Source organism: Notechis scutatus, chromosome Z, assembly GCF_049901735.1.
Source record: "Notechis scutatus isolate UNSWTSFEM ecotype Mainland chromosome Z, rNotScu1.2, whole genome shotgun sequence".
NCBI classification, from domain to species: domain Eukaryota; kingdom Metazoa; phylum Chordata; class Lepidosauria; order Squamata; family Elapidae; genus Notechis; species Notechis scutatus.
Window position 1 is genome coordinate 12,314,358 of NC_142025.1, and position 24,882 is coordinate 12,339,239.

General features: G+C 41.4%; 1 protein-coding gene across 10 annotated transcripts in view; it reads left to right on the forward strand.

Annotated features, from left to right (window-relative positions):
• WDR37 (WD repeat domain 37) overlaps nt 1-11,329 on the forward strand; it is a 51,374-nt gene extending 40,045 nt beyond the window's left edge. For 6 of the 10 annotated variants that reach the window (XM_087946337.1, XM_087946333.1, XM_087946338.1 and 3 more), the window contains 3 exons: nt 1,682-1,816; nt 2,902-3,016; nt 5,726-10,899. In XM_087946337.1, the coding sequence (XP_087802463.1) occupies nt 1,682-1,816; nt 2,902-3,016; nt 5,726-5,857 (382 nt within the window). In that variant the 3' untranslated portion in view covers nt 5,858-10,899. Of the gene's footprint in view, nt 1-1,681; nt 1,817-2,901; nt 3,017-5,725 lie in introns of all 10 variants that reach the window. The other 4 variants (XR_015745785.1, XR_015745786.1, XM_087946335.1 and 1 more) reach the window with 2 other exon arrangements.
• The last annotated feature ends 13,553 nt before the right edge of the window (nt 11,330-24,882 follow it).

Here is a 24,882-nt window from a genome sequence, read left to right on the forward strand (position 1 = left end):
AGACATGATAGCAGTCTTCCAATATTTGAGGGGCTGCCACAGAGAGGAAGGGGTCAATCTATTTTCTAAAGTGCCTGTAGCCCAGGTAAGGAATAATGGATGGAAACTGAACAAGGAGAGATTTAACCTGGAAAAAAGGAGAAATTTTCTGACAGTGAGAACAATCAACCAATGGAACAGAAGTTGCCCTCGGAAGTTGTGGGACCGCCATCACTTGAGACTTTCAAGAAGAGATTGGACTGCCATTTGTCAGAAATGGTGTAGGGTCTCCTGCTTGAGTGGGGGGTTGGACTAGATGACCTACCAGGTCCCTTCCAATTCTGATTATCTGTATCTGTATCTGTAAATTCAGAAAAGTGAAAAGAATAAAATCATTCGCATTTTAGGGCAGAAGTTCAAAAGACATTTGAATGGTTGCTTGAAAGTAACAAGCTTTTAAGAACTTAACTAGATGAATAATTTTAATGCATGATGAAGGGATCAAATCAATTGTCGTGTTGCCAAAGAGCGGCACCCGCTGCTAGCATGAATATATCAGTACCTAATGCATATATTTTGGGAGATCCAGTATTCTCCTTGCTATGAATGTATGGTAATTCTGGAGATCTTCCTTGGTACCAGGGGCCATTTGTAATTGCTTATGCCCCCACACCAGTTCAGACACAAAGGCTTATATAATTGGGCTCTGAAGGCCTCTAGTTCATGCCACATAATTACCCTGACCAGCTCAGGGGCAGTCTGATGCAGCATTTAAAAACTTCATACCACTGACACAATGGTATTTGGATCTAATTAGACTTTAATTTGATGTCAATTTAAATTAAGAGGCCTTGCACATACTAGCCCATTGTGACTTGGGTAATACTAATCTCAATCAGTAGGCTGAATACAACATGAAGTCAGATTCTCACAGTACAATAGAAGTGACAGGAGCAACTTGACACTTTAAATTAAAATTACTAAATTCCAAGCAATTGATGTGTGTGACCCCAAGCTATAACAGGATAGGTCATTAAATGCGATCCATAGAAATTGAGCTGAGAAGCAGACTGTAATGAATCAGGGAAGGAAACCAAAGTGCTTTGTTAGCAGGCTGTGTAGGTGGAGCAAGCAAGAAGCATTGCAATGAAAGAAATAACTTGATGAATGGATGTTTCCCATGCTTCTTCAAAACAGTCTGAAAAATCATGGCAACCAAGTTTTGCCCATTAGGGCAAAAGGATGAAAGAAATAACTTAAAACCCCTGTTATTATCTTTTCAGATGCAATGGTTAATAGATTTCTGGTTAATGAAATTAAACAATTTTTATTTCCTGTAATTCAAATATGACAGATGTTTTAATTTCAAATAGATCAGTATCATAACAAAAATTGAATGTCCTGTAGCTTTTCTGTTTAAGAAAGACTACATATAATATGTGTATGTGATTTGGCATGCAGTTACAAAATTATATATCTTCTTTTGTGTGAAAGAAGCTATTACTTCGGCATGTCTTACTATGTTAAAATACATGCCTGGTAAAGGTTCATAATTGAACCCAGAGTCGAGCAGCTCTGTGCCTCCGTGTCGATAGTCTTCCTTGTGGTTTCTCAAAATAGTGAGGAGGATACTGTAGATTTAAAATTATCACAGAATTCTCAGTAACATGGTTAACTGTGGCTCTAACTTCTTTCCTTCAAGCACTGTGACTTCAGCTGTTTTCACTGTGGGAGACAATGTGGTTTCAGGTAGTGATGATCGTACTGTGAAAGTTTGGGACTTGAAAAATATGAGATCACCCATTGCTACTATTCGCACAGACTCTGCAGTAAACAGGTAAGCCATACTTCATTTAATCTGGTAGGCATTTGTTTAATAAAAAGTGGTACTCCAATCACAACATAATTTAAGATTTAGTAGAAAACAGCTACTGCTTTGAAATGCCTGTTTTTCTTAATTCTTCCTGAAATGCATTGTTGAGGTTACATGTCTTTGGCATCATTGTTTGAAAAATAGCATTCTAGTGTGGCAGCTAAGGACTGACTTCATCTAATCAGTTGTGGTATTTTGTAACTATGGTTGCTGCTCTAGCCTCTTCTGTATAAGGGAATTATGAATTATGAAGAGTATGAATACTGTTTAATTGAGAAGGGAAGGTAATATGGGTTTGTGGTTTGAAAGGCGGTTTTTGGATTGATATCCCATCTTTCTTCAAAATTGCCTGAAAAAAATATGGCAACAAAGCTTTGTTCATTAAGGCAAAAGGTTTTATAGCCTTTTGGACCATTTTTGCAGTAAAAGCATATCAGGCTCTTAAATTAATGCAAATTGATTATATTTTTTTAGTATTTGAGGGTGTGGAATGTTTATGATCTGCATGTTCATTGCCATATTGTGATGATTTGAAAAATTTAAATGCAAAGGATCTATTTATACTAGCGTTTTCTCAATCTCGGCAATTTTAAGATGGATGGACTCCAGAAGTTGAAATCCACTCATCTTAAAGTTGCCAAGGTTGAGAAACCCTGGTCTACGCAGCTAAAGTACTTCAAATGAATTGATGCAATTTTTCTATTCAGCTGGTTTTAGTAGCGGCCTCCAGTGCTCATTAAGTCCTACCTCCAGAGCAGGTTTTCTTTCTGAAGGGAATCAGAATGGACCTTGTCTCTATAAGTGTGAGCTTCAGAGGGGTTTTTCTGTCTTTAGCAAAAGACTATGTGGGTGCATCTGGTGATGTCTTTGTGAATGTCTATGATACCATCAGTGCCAGAAACCAACCATTTTTTTTTGGTAGAAAATAAAATTATATTTGTGGGAACTGTGTGTAGCATGAAATTCCAATTAAATCACTTTCAGTGGCCTTGAACTACTGTCAATTCCTGGCAGGCTGTCTAATTTATTTTTTTATCTCCTCTGCACAGGATTAATGTTTGTGTTGGGCAAAAAATCATTGCCCTTCCACATGACAACCGACAGGTTAGATTATTTGACATGTCTGGAGTGCGATTAGCACGTCTTCCTCGCAGCAACAGACAGGTAGCAGAACTTTAGCTATTTCTTTAACATCTCTCTCATTCTCCCCTTAAGTTGTTTTTCTGCATGTTACAAAATATATATTATTTAGTTGAAGCATAGCATGTTGTTGCAGAAAACCAGTTGTCATTAAACTAAAAACACTTATCCTCCTTTCCTGTACAGATAGACCTTGACTTACAACCCTAATTGAGCCCAGAATTGTTGTTGAAGTTATTGCCGTCATAAGTTGAGGCATCAGTTACAACCATTTTTTTACAATGGTCATTAAGTGAATGCTACAATCATTATGCAAATACTGCATTTAAGTGAATCCATTTTCCCCAGTGGGCAATTTTGCCAGAAACTGGAAGTAAACACTGAGAACACGCAAAAAATAATAATAATTGCAATTGTGCAGTCACATAACCACAAGACACTGCAAACAGTCGTAAAGATGAGCTGGTTGCTAGGTGCCCAAAATGTGATCTTGATCATGTGACCGCCCAAGTGTACATGTGGCAGTTGTAACTTCAAAAATGGGTCATAAGTAGTTCTCAGCAGGGGTGGGCGGGCATCATCTCTTAAAATGGGTTTTAGGCAACTGGTTATATGTCAAGGACTAATAGCATATATTAATCTAGTCTTAGTCTAACATTTCAGCTGCTTGCGATTGTATAAAACTGTTAAAACATTGAATTAGGACTAAGTTGGTCAATTGAGTGAAGTCATTGTAACAGCCAAACTCTCTCTCACAAAAGTATTTTTTTCAAGGCTCTTTAACATACTACATTTAACTTAATGGTTTGCAAAAAACAAAAAACTTAACTCGATATATAGATTTTTGAATGTATCACTACTTTATGTGCTTTTACATCTAAATAGCACAGTGTATAAGACACTGTTCCTTTTGAGAACTGCGGTTACATTACACTAGATTGATGAAGGATCAAGGGAAGTACTAATACCACTCTATAAAGCCTTAGTAAGACCACACCTAGAGTACTGCATCCAGTTTTGGTCACCACATTATAAAAAAGATGTTGAGGCTCTAGAAAAAGTACAGAGAAGAGCAACCAGGATGATTAGGGGACTGGAGGCTAAAACATACAACGAACGGAACTGAGCTTGGTGAGTCTAGTGAAGAGAAGGACCAGGGGAGACATGATAGCAGTCTTCCAATATTTGAGGGGCTGCCACAGAGAAGAAGGGGTCAAGCTATTTTCTAAAGCGCCTGTAGCCCAGACAAGGAATAATGGATGGAAACTGAACAAGGAGAGATTTAACCTGGAAATAAGGCGAAATTTTCTGACAGTGAGAACAATCAACCAATGGAACAGAAGTTGCCCTCGGAAGTTGTGGAAGCGCCATCACTTGAGACTTTCAAGAAGAGATTGGACTGCCATTTGTCAGAAATGGTGTAGGGTCTCCTGCTTGAGTGGGGGGTTGGACTAGATGACCTACCAGGTCCCTTCCAACTCTGATTATCTGTTAAATCTGCTGTACATTTTTAATTATGCTGTTCTCTATGCATAGAATTCAGCCCAAACCAATTTTTAAACAAGATCTATAAAAAATTTATTTCAACATACAGGTAATCCTCGACTTACAACCATCTGTGTTGCTAAGCAAGACAGTTGTTAAATGAATTTTGCCCCATTTTGTGACCTTTCTTGCCATAGTTGTTGAGCAAATCGCTGCAGTTAAATTAGTGACATGATTGTTAGGTGAATCTGGCTTCCCCATTGACTTTGCTTGTCAGGTCTCGAAAAGTGATCATATGACCCTGGGACACTTCAACTGTCATAAATGTCACATGAATCAGTTGCCATGCTTCTGAATTTTGACCACATGACCATGGGGATGCTGCAACCATCATAAAGGGTGAAAAATGGTCACCATCATTTTTTACAGTCCCATTGTAACTTCAAACGGTCATTAAATGAACTGTTGTAAATGGAGGGCTACTTGTATTGTCTTGATTCACTTAGTAAATAACTGGAACTTAAAAAAATATTCAAAGAGCTTAACTTTCACTGAATAGAAAATGTGTTTTCTATTTTTCTTTGTTTTAATGCTATATTTTTTTAAAAAAGAAAAACTGAACAACTTCTATGTTTTCAAAATTTCTGAGGGACTATCTCTGTTCCTCAGATTCCCAAACATCTATGTACCTGATTTCATTTCAGCCATAGTTTTGGTGATAGTTATCTAAAAAATAAAATATAATTTTGCTTGCTTACTGATTCCTTTTTGTATGGTCAATATTCTGTCTTGGGATACATGTTTGGAAAGTAGCAGATTTTGGCAGTGTAAACAAGCAATCCTCAACTTACAATCACAGTTGGGACCAGAATTTCCATTCCTAAGCAAGGCGGTTGTTAAGTGAATTGTGTCTAATATTATGACCTTATTTACCACAGTTGTTGAGTGAATCAGTGCAGTTATTAAGTGAATCGTATGGCTGTTAAGCAAATCCAGCTTCCCCTATTAACTTTCTTTTGGAAAGCCAGGTGCAGAGGTCACAAACCGAGACTCCATGATCCTGCCATTGTAAATGCATGCCAGTTGCCAAATGCTCAAATTTTGTTATTTTGTGACTGTAGAGTACCAGTTGCAGGTCACTTTTTTCAGTGCTTCAAATTGTTGCTAAAGAACTATCTGTATAGCCTAATAAGAAAGGCAGAAAAAAGAACCAAGCAAAGTCTAATACTGTCCTTTTTGTTTCCCCAGGGTCATAGAAGAATGGTCTGCTGCTCAGCATGGAGTGAAGATCATCCAATATGCAACCTCTTCACTTGTGGATTTGATCGTCAGGCTATTGGATGGAACATCAACATCCCTGCTTTGCTTCAGGAAAAATGAGAAGTTCTCCTCATGTTTCCCTAGTTTTATTGCCACAGACTTTGTGCAGACTTTCTTGTGAGCTGCAGTCAGTATAAAAGGCGCACTTTGAAAAGGGCGGTGGGTGGAATTGCAAATATTGTTACTGCATTGTGCACAGTTGCATGAAATGTACAGAAAAAAATGTGACCTTTTCAAAGAAGTTAGGCCAATGTTTCTGAACCGTAGCGACATTAAGGCGTGTGAATTTCAACTAGAATTCCCCAACCACCATAGCTAGCTGGGAAATTCTGGGAATTGAAGTCCACACATTTTAAAGTAGCCAAGGTTAAGAGACGTTGAATTAGGTTCTTGTGTATGAACTTTTTTTTATCTTGATATCCACCGGTGTCTAGAAGGACACTTAGCTTTACTATGGAGCATATATGTTCGCAGGTTACTCATTCTAGTTGAATGTTAGGGCATTAAGCAGCTTAAATATGAATTCTATGTACTTCTCATGAAAAATATATAGTTCACCTTTCCCACATCACATTACACATTTGCCCTGTGGATAAAAAGAGAATATAAAGTTACTCTTTAAGATGAAGGAGGGAGCAGTTTGCTATAATGGGTAGCTGAGCTTTTCTTGCATCTATATACAGTATGATCTGAAGATTTAAATATAGTATTAATTTCAACTCCTAGTATAGCTTAGTTACTGAATTAAAAACAAGGGTCAGGGAAGAAAACTATAAATATATGCATCAGATATAAAATGTTGGATTGCCATATTGGGAATACTCCTGTAGGTTTCAAGATCTATTTAAATTATTACACTCCTGGTCTGAGGAACCACTCTCTGTGTCAGATTCTCACATAAGGCAAATGACAATATTTTACAATCATGCAAATCTGAATAAGTTCTTAAAGCACTTTAGTTTAGATATAAACCCCAAATATCCAGTTACATTTCCTGGAGAATGTGAGACTTGTATCTAAGAAGGATTTTTCTTACTAGGTTTTTGTGAATATTTTAAAGCTGGTGAGTAAATCTTGTTATTATACTTGTTTTTATTTTTTTAAAAATACACCGATGTTTTAATGTAAATTGACATAATTCTCTTTGAGCCAGGGACAACACAAGGCCATGTCCAAGCATTCTGCCGGACAATGGGCGTTGCTTCTCTCCCTTCCCTCTCTCTCACTTAATGACCATTCTTGAAAAGAAGAATTTTAATGGGATAGGTTGCTTGCATTACCAATTTTAAACTAAATTTTAAGCTAAATTACCAAAGATTACCACATTTTAAGCTAAAATTGGAACAAGTTTAATAAAATTTTACCATGCTAAAAAAAATCAGCTTAAGAAATATATATAGTCCCTGTTCAATCCAATTCTCTAGGCCTTCCTTAAATTCACACCAGCACATGCTAAGTGAGCATTATCCTACATATATTTGCAAGAGCATTTGGTAGCCACTAGTTGGAAGAAAAGTCTGAAAGTTGTACTTGAAGTTTCACAGATGAACGCAGAAAACGATTCTCTTTACTGTCCATTATTATATAGAGTGGCATGCAAATTACTTAACAAAGAGTTTAAAATTAATTTCCATAAATCAGAGATGTAGAAAGTATGGCTTGTGGGACTTAATATAGCTTGCTAAGATCTGCTTTGTGCCCAGCAGAGCTCTTTTTTAAGTAAATGGTAACAAATATGCACATTTAATAGTGTTTGAAGCAGAAAATGGTATCTAATCCTTCAGATGGTGAAAATACTTATTCCCTCTCTCCAAGCTTTGTAACTACCTCCCATTCAAGCTACAGGCCCCACCCATTTTTAAAAAGTTGGCTTTGATGTGCTATATTAACCTATATGTGGCTCTCCATTTCAATTCCTGCAGTAGGGTATTGTGAATAATCATTGCTTCAATTACCCCATTTTTCTTTAGCTAAAGTTGTCTTCCAGTAGTTCTGCAAAGTATGAATTTCAGAGGCAAATGTTCCTAGAGAACAGAGTAAATAGGATGAGAGACAAGGACACTATTTATAAGGGAACTGAAATCCTAGAAACATATGAGATAAAATGATAGGATATCTATGTGGTAATGGCTATCTCAGAAGAGGTTTTAATTATGAAGTGTATAGAATCTTAACGTTGTAGGTAAGGAGCTAATAATTGAGGTTTATGATGGTTATCAAATGTAGATTGTTAACCAAATAATGATCTACAAAAGCAAGAACTTGTATGAGCTATGAATAGCTTTGTTGTGCATTTTGTTAGTAGTAGTAGTAATAACAATACTATTTTACAGTGTTTGCAATGCAATCTCGGCTTTGCCAGATGGAGTGTCTGGAGTGGAAACCTGCAGTGAGAGAGCAACCATATCATTTCATCCTCCTGACTGTTTTTGGCTTTTGCACTGATGTTAGGACAAACCACCACAACAAAGCATACATATGGGTGTATGTTGACAATGGCTTCTTGAACTCGTATATACTCTGAGAGCAAGTTTCCTTAGTTACTTGGCCTTGTGAAATCCCATCAGGGGAATCTGATTTCATTTTATGGCAGTAGTATGAGTAAAACAGTAAAGCTTTAAAAAAAAAAAAAAGGAAAGGAGTCCCTGCAGATTTTACTCTGCTAGCCATTGTTGACTAGAGAGGATGGGCCTCATCTCTGTTTCAAGGCTATTGAGCCAGCACTGTCCAAAGACATTTCCGCAGTCGTGGCCAGCATGATGTCACAGAGCACTATAGTATGAGTACATATCATTTTTAATGGAGTTATAATCCTGCCCACTCAGTGATGTCACATCTGCATTTCCTCCAGAAATGCTGTAACATCTTATTGCCTGACCCAGAAATGCTTTTGTTTGGTCTGTAATTGATAGAAGGGGGGTTGTTGATTGTTAGCTGTTGACAATGACGCTTTTGTCCCGTGTTTTGATTTACTGTTCTGTAAATTTTTGACTTGAGGTGTAGGGGCATCCAATGATCACACAGTATTCTAGTTGCTTGGCGCCACTTCCTCCATCCGGCATTGACATGAGTGCAGGTATCCAGAAAGCTATTGCTGTCACTGCATATGAGGGAGCCAAGGAATAGCTTTAAATTCTTCAGGTCTTCACCACCAATGCTGATGGTTCCATCAGTTTGGGAGCAACTGCTATATATTCCATTTTCTTGATGTTCAGTTGAAATCCAAATTTGCTGAGCTGTTCTTTAAAATTGCTACGTTTGCTCTTCGGAGTCTTCCTTTTCATTCACCAAGAAGACATCATTGGTATAGAAGAACGACCATGGATGGGACGATTGGAGGTCAAACATCACAGTGCCCATGCAAAGGATGAATACTGTGGGATGCGATCAAAGGCCTTTTCCAGGTCAAGGAATGTCATGTGGATGGACTTGGAGTTCTCACAGTGCTCTAAAAGGAACCAAGCAGTGAGAATGGGATCCATTGTTCCCTTTCACAAAGCCACATTGGTTTGCAGTAATGGAGAAGTAATCACTCCATTGGTGGAGGATGACTTGAAGGAGTCGATGGTCCTCATATGTACTTGATTTGGCCAATATCTTAAATGGCTTGATGACATGCCTTGGCCAAGAGGCAGATTTTCTTTTTTCATTTTGGGCATGTCCAACTTATCATATATGTAGTCGTAATAAACAACCTTGGCTGTTGCTACAGCTCTCTGGCAACCGATTTTTGCACCTTGTCATGCTGGAGATTTTTATTGATGTGGGACTGGAACAACATTTTTAATAGCTTCTTCACAGCTATTTGCACTTCTTCATTCCTCCACCAAGTTTGTTTATGGATGGCTCATTTCCCTGGCTTTGTGAAATTTGTGAAATTCAGCATTGAACATTCAGCAAACAACTGATCAACAACTTGAAGAAGCACAAACGAATAGTTGTCCTGTCTCAGAATTGTTAGAGTACATAGAACTTATTGATAATTGGGTGAATAAGGAAATCTTCCTTACATTTTTATTATTTGGAGCTTAGTTCACATCAATATTCCCAATGATGTAGTTTTCTAAAAACCTACATATGGTGTGTGAAGCTTCCATTTGTCTGAGCAGTAAGTGCTAGCGGTGGCATATGAAGCCCCATTTGTGCAAGTAGTGGGCGCTGGCACTGGTGCTCAGAACTCCATTTGTGTGAGCGGCGGGCACGCCCGCCACTCATATAGAACCATTCCCTCACCCCCTCCGCTAGTCCGCCAAGCTATAAAGGTTGAGGATTGCTGTTCTACGTGATAACTCCATTTAAAAATGATATGTACTCATACTCCTTACAGTCCTTAGCTAATGTATGGTTTTATTTAATTTGAGAGTTGGTTTGGGAAGGTAAGAATGGATTTTTATTGACATGGACTAGGCACTGATTTATAAGACTTTAAAATAAAATAGAGGTGCATGAGATTATCACTAGCTGCTATTGGCTAAAGGACCGACTTTTCACAGTGGAGAAAGCTTGTTCTTTCCTAAGCCACAACATGGCTAGTTTTTGAGGAGCAAGTTAGTTGCTCAGCTGCTGCAATATCTCAAGGTTTTAATGGAGGTAAAAGAGCCACAAAGAGCTGAAGCATTACTGAAAAACGTGGTTAATGGTCATACATTTCACATTTTATGATCTCCATCTCGAATGTTTTTAGCAACTATTGTGTGAGGGTATTTTAATTATGTCATATATTTTACTAGGAGGGAAAGTAATTGTTGCATATTTTCAAATTGGAGACCTCATTTTAGAGAAGATGGCTGTATACTGGGCAAATCACAAAATGCAATGTTTGTCTGTCTTTTTCTCTATGTATACATGTTCTTTAAAGAGTGCACATTATTTTTTTGAAAATAAAAAAATGTAATTTTCAGAATCTAAAGAATCTTATTTTGATGCTTAAGATTTTGAAAACCAGTTTCTCGAAGGAAAACTGTATGTATCTCAATGTAGAACCACTTATTTGTGTGTGTTTTTGTTTATATTTGTTTACTGATATTTAGTGATTGTGTTTTTCAGATGTTCAGTGTTTGTCCTTGTTGCAATCTGAAATGCCATTAAAATATTCAGCAGTTTCTGAATTTGCATTTTTAATTAGCTTCAAATGACATGATTTACAAAAGTTCTGTTTTGGTCTCCTAATATTCTGCCTTAAAAGACTTTTCTCTATTTCAATCTTACTAGATTTTCTTCTGCTATTAAAAAGAAAAACTAGATTATAGAGAGTCACAGGAATATTACAGAAAGCAATAGCCATGGGTATCATTATCCCTTCTATGTTATAATACCTGTATCTACGAAATGTATGGTGTCATCAACCTGATTTTGACTAATTGACTAATTGGCTTCACTAATTGGCTTTTGGCTCAAGACTGGAAAAACAACAGTGTCATGCCACTCGTATTTCTATATGTATTTTAAAATAGTATTTTTTATTAAAATGTTTAACTACAAAAATAAAAGATAATACCAACTAAAACTAAAAAGTCAAACAAAAAAGAAAAATTGAAAGAGGGAATAAAAGGTATAAAAAAGAAAAACAGAAAGAAAAAATACAGAAGCCCCTTAAGAAAACAATTCCTATTTCATCACAAGACTAAACAGTTTCACTATCTCTTTACCTTCTCTTAATTATCAAATTTAAAACTCATCATCCCATAACTCAACTCTTAAGTACAGGCAAGTCCAATAAATAACATGTTTTTCAATCCAGGGTCAACAAAAAATCCAAACAGATCCCTAATATAATACATTCTTTTAACAAATAAAAAATTAACTGTTCCATATCTTGACTCTTAACTCTTAAGTAAATCCAATATACCGTATATACTCGAGTATAAGCCGAGTTTTTCAGCCCATTTTTTGTGCTGAAAAACCCCCCCCTCGGCTTATACTCGAGTCAGATTCCCTCTGAAAAAAAATGGTGTGGAGCTCCGGAGCTGGGCAGGCGCTTCCCTGCTTCTGTGTTTCCTTTGCAACTTTTAAGCATGGGGGTAATCGGAAGCAGAAAAGTTCTTGCATGAGGATATATTGTTTTCTCTTTTTTTAACTGTTTTTAGGGGGGGGGAAGACCCACCGTCATGTGAGAATGCTCAGACACGAAATCTATCCGCCCGAAAATAAGTGTGTGTGTGTGTGTGGGAGGAATTTTAACAGAGGGAAGATGTAGGGAGAAGGCAAAAGCGACGGAAGATCCTTCAGGGGAAACTGAGGGGGAGACTCACCCTTGGTCCAGATGAGCCCCCTTCCCAGCCCCTAAGGAAGCAGAGGCAGCCAGCAAGGGCAGGCAAGCCCCGCTTCACAGACTCCGTCCTTCCTCACTCCCACCCAAAGCCACGAAGTCCCCAATCGCGCAGCCCAGAATCGCCCTCCCTCAGGGGCAGCAACGACGCCCGGTTTTTTCCCGAGACAAGAAGCTCCGCCGTGCAATGAAAGCGCCCTGGCTCTGGGCTCGCGGGCTCAGAAAACAACGCGAGCCGAGGTCGCCGGCTCCGCCTCGGCTTCTCCAACATCCGGCACCGCCCTGTTCTATGTGCCGGGCCCGGCAAGTCCGAGCAGCCAGCGCATGGAGCAGGGCGGCACGGAGATCGTTGGCTGCCTCTTTCGCAGCACGGGAGGCCTACCCGGCTGGCCAGCTGCTCTCCCTCCTTCTCTGCCTGTTCTGTGTGACCGAGGAGGAGGAGACTGGCCGGCTGGCTGGGAGGCTTTCTGCGCCGAGGAGGCGGCTGTTGGTGGCCGGCTTTGCTCCGCTTCTCCGGCACGGCCCTGTTCTTTACTTGGGCAGCCGGGCGGCCGCAACGGCGCCCACAGCGGAAACAGGCAGTTCCGCCCGGGCTCCACTCAGGTTTCCGGCTGGGGCTGTCGGGAATTGCTGCCGCCGGTGCGGCCCCAGTCCCGTGTCGCCTCGGGAAGGGAAAGGCAAAAAGCGCTTTGTTCTGTGTGACCGAGGAGGAGGAGACCGGCCGGCTGGTTGGGGGAGGCCTTTCCCTTCCCGTTGCGGACGCCCGGCTGCCCAAGTAAAGAACAGGGCCACGCCGGAGAAGCGGAGCAAAGCCGGACACCAACAGCCACCTCACTCGGCGCAGAAAGCCTCCCCCAACCAGCCGGCCGGTCTCCTCCTCCTTGGTCACACAGAACAAACAGGCAGAGAAGGAGGAGAGCAGCTGGCCAGCTGGGGAGGCCTCCCGTCGCCTCGGGAAGGGAAAGCGCTTTTTGCCTTTCCCTTCCCTGCGGGCGCCCGGCTGCCCAAGTAAAGAACAGGGCCGCGCCGGAGAAGCGGAGCAAAGCCGGACACCAACAGCCGCCTCCTCGGCGCAGAAAGCCTCCCCAACCAGCCGGCGGTCTCCTCCTCCTCGGTCACACAGAACAAACAGGCGGAGAAGGAGGAGAGCAGCTGGCCAGCCGGGAGGCCTCCGTCGCTCGGGAAGGGAAAGCGCTTTTGCCTTTCCTTCCCGTTGCGGCGCCCGGCTGCCCAAGTAAAGAACAGGGCTGCGCCGAGAAGCGGAGCAAAGCCGGACACCAACAGCCGCCTCCCTCGGCGCAGAAAGCCTCCCCAACCAGCCGGCCGGTCTCCTCCTCCTCGGTCACACAGAACAAACAGGCAGAGAAGGAGGAGAGCAGCTGGCCAGCCGGGAGGCCTCCCGTCGCCTCGGGAAGGGAAAGCGCTTTGCCTTTCCCTTCCCGTTGCAGGGCGCCCGGCTGCACAAGTAAAGAACAGGCCGCGCCGAGAAGCGGAGCAAAGCCGGACACCAACAGCCGCCTCCTCGGCGCAGAAAGCCTCCCCAACCAGCCGGCCGGTCTCCTCCTCCTCGGTCACACAGAACAAACAGGCAGAGAAGGAGGAGAGCAGCTGGCCAGCCGGGAGGCCTCCCGTGCTGCGAAAGAGGCAGCCAACGATCTCCGGTGCCGCCCTGCTCCACGCGCTGGCTGCTCGGACTTGCCGGGCCCGGCACATAGAACAGGGCGGTGCCGGATGTTGGAGAAGCGGCGGAGCAGGCGACCTCGGCTCGCGTTGTTTTCTGAGCCCGCGAGCCTAGAGCCAGGGCGCTTTCATTGCACGGCGGAGCTTCTTGTCTCGGGAAAAACCGGGCGTCATTGCTGCCCCCTGAGGGAGGGCGATTCTGGGCTGCGCGATTTGGGGACTTCGTGGCTTTGGGTGGGAGCGAACGGACGGAGTCTGTGAAGCGGGCTTGCCTGCCCTTGCTGGCTGCCTCTGCTTCCTTAGGGGCGGGAAGGGGGCTCATCTGGACCAAGGGTGAGTCTCCCCTCAGTTTCCCCTGAAGGATCTTCCGTCGCTTTTGCCTTCTCCCTACATCGGGCTGTCGGGAGTTGCTGCCGCCAGTGCGGCTCGGTCCCAGCGTTGCCTTGGGAAGGTGGGGCAAAACCAGGAGCCGCTGAGCCTGAGCTCTCCGGTGCCGCTGCCGCTGTTGCAAAGCGCTGCCGGCTCTTCCTTTTGCCTTTCCCTTCCCGAGGCGACCGGGACTGGGGCTGCGGCCGGGCGGTAGCGACTCCTGACTCAGGGGCCTCTGAGGGAGGGGAAGAGAGTGACTCCTGCCTCCGCTGTCATCATCATCTTCTTCTTTGGGTTAGTGAATCAATTAAACCTTTCATGATAGTGAGATCGTTTCCCAAATTAATTATTTTTATTTTTGAAATTTACCAGTAGCTGCTGCATTTCCCACCCTCGGCTTATACTCGAGTCAATAAGTTTTCCCAGTTTTTTTGTGTAAAATTAGGTGCCTCGGCTTATATTCGGGTCGACTTATACTCGAGTATATACGGTACATTGTTTTTCAGTTGTCAACAAGTCCAGAAAGCCCCTCAAATAACACATCCCATTTTAACTGATCAAATAAGCTTTTATGTTCCTTCTTTTTACTTTAAACAATCTTGCTGTTTAATTCCATTTGGATGATCATCCTTGTCTTGAATGTTTTCAGAATTAACAAGCTTTTTTATAAGGCGAGTAGGAGGAAATTTTTCCAATAACTCTCTTGAATTGGTATTTTTTATTTTCTTCTTAATTTTTAAAGCCTTATCTGATATTTTTCTAAAGCCAGAAATAAATTATTCTAATGTTCTTCATAATCATGCCAGATGGAATTTGTTTAGTTTTTTTTTTTTTTTTGTAAAAGCATCTTCTGGTGTAATTACTGCCTCTGGAAACAGGGTGTTCATAAAAGCACAAAACATAGCTGACATTGTTGGTTCAGAGGCCTGTTGCCATTCCTCAACAATATCCCTGAATATTGTTAGTTGCTTATCTGGCAATGTCACCAATATGGAAATTAAATCCTTTCCCCATCTTTCCTTGAAAATTTATTTTTGCAAATTAATTTAAAATCAAATGTTCCAATTTTTTTCTAAGCTCTTAATTCACTTAAAACTTTTTATAGCCAACATTTTTCTTTTTGCTGTTTATTTTGAATTCTTAAAGTTTACAAAGATACAATTTCATTTGTTTATGCTAAAGATTGATGACACTCAGCTAGTGTTTTCATTTTTAAGTTCTCTAAAGCAATTAATAGACAATTTCCAAAGGTGGTTAGCAAAAGAAGTGTGAACCAAGTGAAAACTCTGATTTGCTGAAGCTACAATAGCAAACTCCCTCATCTCTGGACTCTCCTACCCTCTGGAAGTTGCTGCCTTGCAGTCACCATGTGAAAAGCAACTATGTGGAGTGCAACACGAATAATCTCTTGTCCCCTCTTTCTCCAGAAGAAGTCAAAATAGCTGATCTTATCAGCTTCTTGTTCTTTACAATAGCAATAGCACTTAGACTTATATACTGCTTTACAATGCTTTACGCCCTCTCTAAGTGGTTTTCAGAGTCAGCCTATTGCCCCCAACAGTCTGGATCTTGATTTTATCCACCTCGGAAGGCTGGAAGGCTGAGCCTGGTGGGATTTGATCTGCCAGATTGCAGGCAGCCGGCAGTCAGCAGAAGTAACCTGCAGTACTGCATTTTAACCACTGCACCACCGTGGCTCATGGTGATTTAGCTGCAATCATCAGCTCTACAAAACACTTCAGTCTACCATTTCTTCCCTGGAAGCTCTCATATTTCCATATCTAGGTATTACACAGAAGAATTGGAGAATGAAATATAGATAGTCCTCAGGTATGACTATCTCCATTATGACTGTAACTTGTGATGATTGTAAATTGGGTCACCCATATGACCAACATGATCTTAGGACTCCCCCCCCAGCAATCATTAAGCAAATGTGATGGACATTAAGTGAACCAATGGTTCATTACAGCTTGTTTTGCCAAAAAATCAGAAGTAAATGCCTGGTTTAGGCAAAACTGTCATAAAATGCAGTCAAATAACTGTGGGATGCTATAAACCGTGAGTTGTAAATGTTGCCTGGTTGCCAAGCACTCAAAGTGCAACCGCATGATCAATGGGATGGTGGTCATGGCAGCTATCCGAACTTTGAATCTGGGTTGTAATTACTCCCAGGGAAGTCTGTTGTAATGCTAAGTGATGGCTGCAAGGGAAGGTCTACTTGTAATTGAATGCTGTCTTTGGAAACCTAGTTCTTTTTAATATCTGATTACAGCTTCAGCCATGGATAGCAGGGAAAAGGGCTAATCTAGCTGTTGAAAGTGCTCTTTGAGTTCCAAACTCTTATACTCTGGAGTGTAAAACGTTAAAATTGCCTTTGACAAGTACTTCTGTATGCTTCCATTTCTCTCTTATATTCTGTGCAAATAAATCTTTAATTGCATCTTGCTACACAGGTTATGAACATCTTCCATGTGGTTTGTTTCCCCTGTGTTACATGAAATTGATTTTTCTTACGTAAAGAAATGAGTCAAAGCATAGATTCAGTGCAATTTATTTTGATACAACATTCCTTAGAGTATCACAAAACACTTAAATTATGGATATCACTTACAATGAGCTGAAGCCAGGACTGACAACTGATCCAAAAGTTGTCGCATTCATGTAAAAATGAAATGTTAGGATTGCTATGGAAACATATTGCATAGTTAAACATCCTTTTGTGGAGATTTTTTTTGAGGGAGGGGATACAATTGTCATCAGTAACATATTGGAGGCCTTATGCTTAGGGTTTTTCAAGCAGCACAAGTGAGGTCTGGCATAACAAGTTACTTGAATGGAACATTTCAGTGGATTTCTTGCCAGTAGAAAAATGGGGCTGGAAACTGAACAAATGATATCATATTGTTCCTCTCCATTTCTATTTAAGACTTCTACTTAATTGTGAAAAAACATTGACTTCAATTTGTTACAGTGAAAAGACTTGCATACAGGACTAGCTGCCATGATTTCTAGAGAAGTATGAAAATTAGGACAAATCTTGTAGCACCTTTTCTAACTAACACATTTTATTAGAAGGCAGGAGGTTTTTAAGGCTCCTTTGCCATATGCTGTAGGTTTCCATAGCAATCCTAACTCTTCATTTTTATATGAAAGCAGCACTCTTTGGATCACTTTTTGCAGCTTAAAAAGCATATGCCTTCTAATAAAATGTGTTAGTTGGAAAAAGTGCTGTTGGATTCCTGTTTCTGGTTAACTGTAGACTAACACGGTTTTCTTCCTACATAGTATTTCATGAGGGGCCAAACCAGCATAAATTTATCCAGATGCACACTATTTGCATATTTTAACCGGATGCTAAAAACAACATTTTAAAACTACACATTTACATTTTAATATGGAATATCCATAGTGGTGCTATTTGCATATGGAATTATCTATGTGAAATCAATAGCTTGGCCTTCAATGAAAAAAAAGTACTGTTCCCAATAACATGATGTGTTTTATCCTACAAAAATTCTAATATCTTACAAGTTTTATTCACATGCTACCCACCCCTTCAGTTTTCCCTTTATCCAAGCCCAAGAAAGGGAAAGAATTATCATGGTTCTAAGCTCAGAAATCCAGTACTATACAATTTTTAATCCAACAAATATTGGAATCAAATGCAAGATCTAAAAATATTCAAGGCTCAATGCAATATTTATTCATTCACATTGAAGAAATTCCTTTCAGAAAACAATGGGAGGTATTCTTATAGACAAAAGGATGCATTTATATTTATACATTTCAGGGAATGAGGAGAGAAAAGAATATACATTAACAGAGGGTGTATGCATAGATTTCATAATTACTTCCCAGCCCTTCTACTGTTTATGTCTTCAAGAACGAGTTACTGTCTTAATAAAGATAACATATCAGTTCCATAGAAGTTTTGACAAAGTGTATTGAGAACCAAGAATTTTCAATATTGTTCCAATTAGCAGACACTCCTATGTTTCTATCTTGCTAAAATTCTATCACTCCTCAAAGAATTTGTTTTCCTCAAGAGAAAAGGCTTGTGAAAGTTTTACACATTGCAGGGTGACTCTTAGGTTCTGTTTGCATATAAGCACACATTGTAGGCTTTGTTGGGTTGGGTTTCCTCCAGATCCCTGTTGGAAAAATATACTTTACTTATCTGTTGCAGGTGGAGAATCAAAACACTATATTTATGGAATATGCTGAAATTAATAGTAGCTCAACTGGGTTTTGAGAAAATGAACTCCAATAAACTCACAATCCCAAAGATGAAAAGCCAGAAGGTGATCGAAGGTTTATTTAGAATTCTATTTGTTTTCAGGGAGCTGCAAGATTCTTTGATGGATGGGAATATTATGGTCTGTTGATACCCTGAAGAAATTTAGCAGCAGGGAAGAGGAGAAATTTGCACAAGGAAGCTCAGTGATAGTCTGGTTTCTCTTTGTGTGTTCAGTACAGAGGTTAACTGAGTACTGAGCATAAAAGATATGTCAGGACAGTCCCAAATCAACATTCATCAGGGCATGCAGAATTGATTTTTGTTCCTTGAATGAAGCACAAAGATCAGAAAGTAAGACTTGGTGCTCAAGGCTCATGTGGTCTTGGTAAGTTGGCTGTATTATATTTATTATTTTACTAGGAAAAAAGACTTTAAAAACAACTATTTAAAACAGTATTGTTTTAGATTTGTTGAGTACTTAAACTAGTAGTAGATATGATTTTTTTTCTCCATCTTTATGAGTGTATCTATTTTAATTCAGGATGGTCTTCTTTTCAGCAAATATAAGGAATCAAACTGAGGTAGGAGACTTTTAGGCGTGCCAGCTGTGGGTGATGGGATCTCTAATATAAATATATCTGGAGACTGTTGGGAAAGACTCCCATAGCAACAATGATCTGGGAGAATCACACCTTGCCATGCACAAAATATTCTGCATATACAATAATTGCAGAGTGGTCTTAATGTAACTTCTATGCAGGGGTGGGCTGCTGGGGGTTCACAGGGGTTCGGGAGAGCCCCTAGCTAAGATCCTGTGCAGTTTGGTGAAAATCCCACTCCTGGCTGGTCCCACCCATCCCTCCCAGGAGTCCCCATGTGGCCCGTTTTGGATGCAGGTAAGTGCAGGGCGCGCACAGAGGCTCGGGGACGGCGAAAAGCGGGACTCCTGGAAATTCGGGAAGGCTGGAAATGCCCCTGTTTCTGGCTTCTGGAGAGCCTCCGGAGCCCAGGAAGACTGTTTTCACCCTCCCAGAGGCTCGAGGAAAGCCTCTGGAGCCCAGGGAGGGCAAAAATGCCCTCCCCACCATGGTGCAGAAGGCCGACTAGGCCGTGCCCACAGTGGCCATGCCCACCCAGCAACTGGGCAGAAAACCCCTTGCTAAAATTTTCGAAGCCCACCCTTGCTTCTATGTATAATCCAGTTACATAAATGCCAAGAAACCCACCCCCTCCCAAATATTTCCCTTCTTTCTTTTTCCTGTTAGGTCTGAGCATCAGATTTAAGCAGAGCATTGGTTCATTTCTCCAAATCATGCCTTTGTACAGTTCTATACTATAGAAGATAAGCACAATCTCACTTTTCCAACATTTTGTCTTTCTTTACCTGTTTTGGAGAGGCAATTCCTGAATTTCAGTCCATTGGTGTTGCAAGGTCTACAGAGATTGAAAATGTCAGGATTGGGTCAACCATATTTGCATATGAGCTATGCCTGGTTAAATGTGTTACCCAATAATTCTTTTTGTAATGGTTTTATGGCATAAGAAGGTTTGCTGCCTGGCATCTTTCAATGTTTACTCTTCATACATTGCAGGTTAGTGACTTTTTTCTATGTCTTCAAATACATTTTGAAGTTTTCAGGACCCCCATCCCTGTTCTTTACAAAATCCTGACCTTCTTGCAGAGGTGGGATTCTACCGGTTTGGACTAGTTCGGGTGAACCCCTAGCTCCGAAGATTAGCTGGCAGCAAACCAGTTTGCTCGTAGCCCACCTGCCCACCTGCCCCTGCGCTGTATCCGTTCAGCTGATCCATGCGACAAAATGGATTGCCGCTCCTCAGCAGTGTTACTCCCCAGTAGTAACAGGTAAACTTTTTCAGAAAGCAGTTCACGTGCGTGCAGCAAAGTGTGTGATCACCGAACTGGTTGTTACACCGGTAGCATCCCACCACTGCCTTCTTGGCCCAAACTAATTTGACTATATTAAGTGGAATTCTTTGTTTTTAATCCACTCGGATTTTGCTTCATCTGCCATTCTAAAGCTGTGCAAAATTATGCTTCTCCCAATAACGACTGATGCAATCACAACCTGTATCTTGATAAATGATGCTGTTGTTTCCCATTGAGATGTAGAGCTTCTGAAGGTGCCAAACAAAACCATAATATTGTCCCCCCCCCCCACCGCCCCAGGGAAAAGTTTAGAGAATTATAACTTTAGCTTGGCAAGTTTCTGTTCATTAAAGGTAAAGGTTCCCCTCACACATGTGTGCTAGTTGTTTGTGGCTCTAGGGGGCGGTGTTCATCTCTGTTACAAAGCCGAAGAGCCAGCATTGACCGAAGACATCTCCATGGTCATGTGGCCAGCATGATTAAATGCTGAAGGCTCACGGAATGCTGTTACCTTCCCAACAAAGTGATCCCTATTTTTCTACTTGCATTTGTATATCCTTTTGAACTGCCAGGTTGGCAGAAACTGGGAAAAGTAACGGGACTTCACTCCATTACGCGGTGCTAGGGATTTGAACCACCAAACTGCCGACCTTTAGGATCGACAAGCTCTACTCATTAGGTAAAAGTAAATAAAGGATAGGAATCCACTGGATCTTGCTAGACCTTGGTTAGAATATGCAAGATACTTTCAACAGAACCTCAGGCCCAATTTCCATGGGCAACGTTCTAAGGGAAATGATCTTTCTCCCTTGGCAGCTTGTAAGAAACCCTAATTGTTAACAATGAATTACTATAGTCATTAAAGAAACAACCACCACAGAGATAAGGAAATTGCATTCCCCAGGTACAAGAAGAATAATTCTCAGCTCCTTGAGCTAATAGGACACGTCTATCCTGCATTTTATGTAGTAGTTTTCCCTCTCTCACATACCCCAAAAGAATGGGCAGTCTTAGAAATGCAGGATGTATGAAACAACCCCCCTGGCTCCCCACCCCTTGCAAAATGCCCCAAAGCCAGAGTCCCAAAATACAGAGTGGGAGATATTCCACCTTTCTGTCCCAGACTTTTCCTTTTTTTCACTGCTCCTCTTTGGTTATTCCTGGATGAGCCATCCCATCATCCATCCTACATCAGCTGCTGGTCTCCGTCTCTGGAGTAGGGCGGGGTGGGGAGCAGTCCTGATCGCCTCACAACCCCAACTGCTCCTAGTCCTGGTTAGCTGCAAGCGGGACTTCTGGGCTGACCAGAACGTTGTAGAAAGGAAAGCTTCTGCTTTCCCCCCCCCTTTTTATCTCTTCCTTCCTTATTAATTCTTTCCCCCTCTTGTTTCAGGGAGAGAGAGAAAGCCCCAATTGTTTCAAAGCCCTTCCTGTTCATCTTCTTTTTCCCACTCTGTGTGTGTACTGCATTTATACATTTCTGACACCCAAATTTCATTTCTTTCATAGGACAAATTCCTTCACAGCTGGCCATCCTTAATTCTGTTCTTAGACTCTGTATAGCCTTTTTCATAGCCTCATTTCCTCTCTATCTATTGTTGGTTACTCTCACTTTCTGACAAATACATGATACTGTGCTTGCTTGCTTCACCATGATTTGGGGAGATTCACATATTCACTGATTTACTAATTTCAGGTTTGTACACAACATTCAGTTACATCACATCAATCACTGGATTGTTATTTATACAGTCTTTATCCCATCATCCACTCCCAATGTAGTGGCCCCTTGTCAGAGCCCGAGGCCAGCCAGGTTTTTAGGATCTTCCACAATGCCAGAAATTTGGGAGCAGATCCAGGAGTGGGCTTCAAAAATTTTAACAATGGGTTCTCTGCCTGGTTGCTGGGTGGGCGTGGCCATGATGAGTGTGGCCTAGTCAGCCTTCTGCAAGGGGGCCTTTTTTTACCTCCCTGGGCTCCAGAGGCTTTCTCGAGCCTCTGGGAAAGCGAAAACGGTCTCTCCGGGCTCCGGAGGCTCTCTGGAAGCCAGAAACAGGCCCATTTCCGGCCTCCCCAAACTTCTGGAAGGCCGGTTTTTCATTCTCCCCAAGCTTCTGCATGTGCCCTGCACTTACCTGCATCCAAAATGGGCCGTGTGGGGACTCCTGGGTGGGGTGGGGTGGGCGGAGCCAGCCAGGAATGGGATTTCTGCACCCAAACTGTGCAGAATCTTAGCTAGGGGATCTCCCGAATCCTTGCGAAACCTCAGCAGTTCACCCCTGGGTGAATCTCACCTCTGACAGGAAAATATTTCAGGAGTTGTGGTCACACCAGAAAAAGCTCTTCTCCTGAATTCTGCCATTTGAAATTCTTTAGCCAACCAGATCCAAAATAGCCCCTTTCCACTGGGATGAGTAGGATGGATTGGCCCCCATTGGGTAAAGTAGTTCTTCAGATTCCCTGGATCACGTGACTTCACATGATTCATAATCCCAGCCATACAGATGTTTGCAACGCAGCCCAATATTGTTTCAACCCAGTGCCGTATCTGTTGAGAACTGGGGAAGTAGACCAGTGTGTGCAAAACTGCATTTGTGAAAGAGGTACGCACCTGCACAAAACCGCACCCTCTCTTCTATCACTGCCGCCAACATTAGCTCTGCCGGTTCCTCTGACCAGAAAGGCTGGAAACTTCTGGTTTATGTGATTCACCAGAGGTTGTAAGTTGGATTATTTTTTTTAACTTGGGCAACTCTGCTCACAGCCCAACACTTTAAGAAGTTCATTACATACACACCCTGGCTTTTATTACTAACTTTTTGACCTTAAACAGAAAACAGAACAATTATAAGGCCATGGAAGAATTTAAAAGGAGTCTTTGCTCCCATCATCTAATTCTGAACCTGATTTCCATCACAGTGGGATGAATTAGAAGAACCATCTCTTGCTGATGCCACCTGTTCATATCATGAAACCATGGGAAATCTACCATGGCTGCCATCTCCCCTCTGGAATAACAAATCTGTTGGCAGGCCTATGCTGCAAAGTTGACACAACATCTGTCTGTGCTGTGCCTGCCTATGGAATCAGTCAACCATCAGTCCTGGGTATTTCCCCCCCCCCCTTTCCTGTGTTTTTCTTCAACAAATTCATCCTTGGAAATGCAATCACAAGAGTAACTGAACCCCTCTGGAACATATTGCTCCTGGGCTCCAGATCAGCAGCATTTTTGGAGATGGAACCTCACCCCCTCATAGATTTTATCCAGTGGTGGGATTCAAATAATTTAACAACTGGTTCTCTACCCTAATGATTTCTTCCAAGAACCAGTTCACCAAACTGCTCAGAAACTTAACAACTGGTTCTCCCAAAGTGGTATGAACTGGCTGAATCCCACCACTGAACTTATCCCCAAAATGAGATTGTCCTGCTAGCAGACACCTCCCTCCAATTAATTCTAAGGGATGTTTTCTTCCTGCAAGACGTTTGATCATAGAGCCCATGAAGTCCCTTATAATATCATTATAAATTACTACCAGAGCATCTATTTCTACGACAAACCCAGCAGCACTGACAGGCTGATAATGTATAGACTTACAGCCCGAGATTGAATTAAAGGTGGAAATAAAACCCAGACCTCAGTGGGGTCCATGTTCAACACACATAAAAACAAGACAAAGTTCAATCACACCATCATAGCTGCTATCTTGACTTTTTTATTGCTCATTCTCTGCAGGCTTCCTTGTTATATTTCGAACCATGTATCCCCCATCAGTCTCCTGAATATGAATTTTACCTTTCATAATCCTTTGCCTAATGCCATGTTGATTAGGAACTGTGGGAGTTGCTGTTTCAAACTTCTGGAGAATGCCAAATTGGATAAGATGGCTCTGGTGAAAAACTTTTGGAGAAAAACGTGACCTAAATTACTTCCTCTTCTCTCTCCCCCCCTCTCCCTCCCTCCCTCCCTCTCTCTCTATATATATACCAAGGTTGTCTTGTTTTTTTAAGTCTGAGCAATGGATCAATGAATATGATTAGTGTAGATTTTTTTTAAAAAATTAAAATTTACAGGTAGTCCTCAACTTGTGACCACAATTGAGTTCAAAACTCCCATTGCTAAGTGAGACAGTTGTTAAGTGAGTTTTGCCCCATTTAATGACCTTTCTTGTCATAGTTGTTATGTGAATCACTGCAATTGATGAGTTAGTAAACATGGTTGTTAAGTGAATCTGGCTTCCCCATTTGACTTTTCTTGTCAGAAGGTCACAAAAATTGACCTTCTGATGTCATACATACCTCATACATGACCTCATACATCACATACTGAAACAGTCATAAATATGAACAGTTGCTAAGCATCCGAATTTTGATTATGTGACTGATGGTGCTGCAATGGTTGTGTGAAAACAGTCACAGGTCACTTTTCTCAGGAAAAAAGAGTTCGTATTTATGATTGTTGCAGTACCCTGAGGTCAATTTTGAACAGTCACATGATCAAAATTCGGTTGCTTAGCAACTGTTTGTATTTATGACCGTTTCAGTATCCCATGACTAGAAGGTCAGTTTTTGCAATCTTCAATTGGAGCTTCAAATGGTCACTAAATGAATAATTGTCAGTCAAGGACTACCTGCACTAA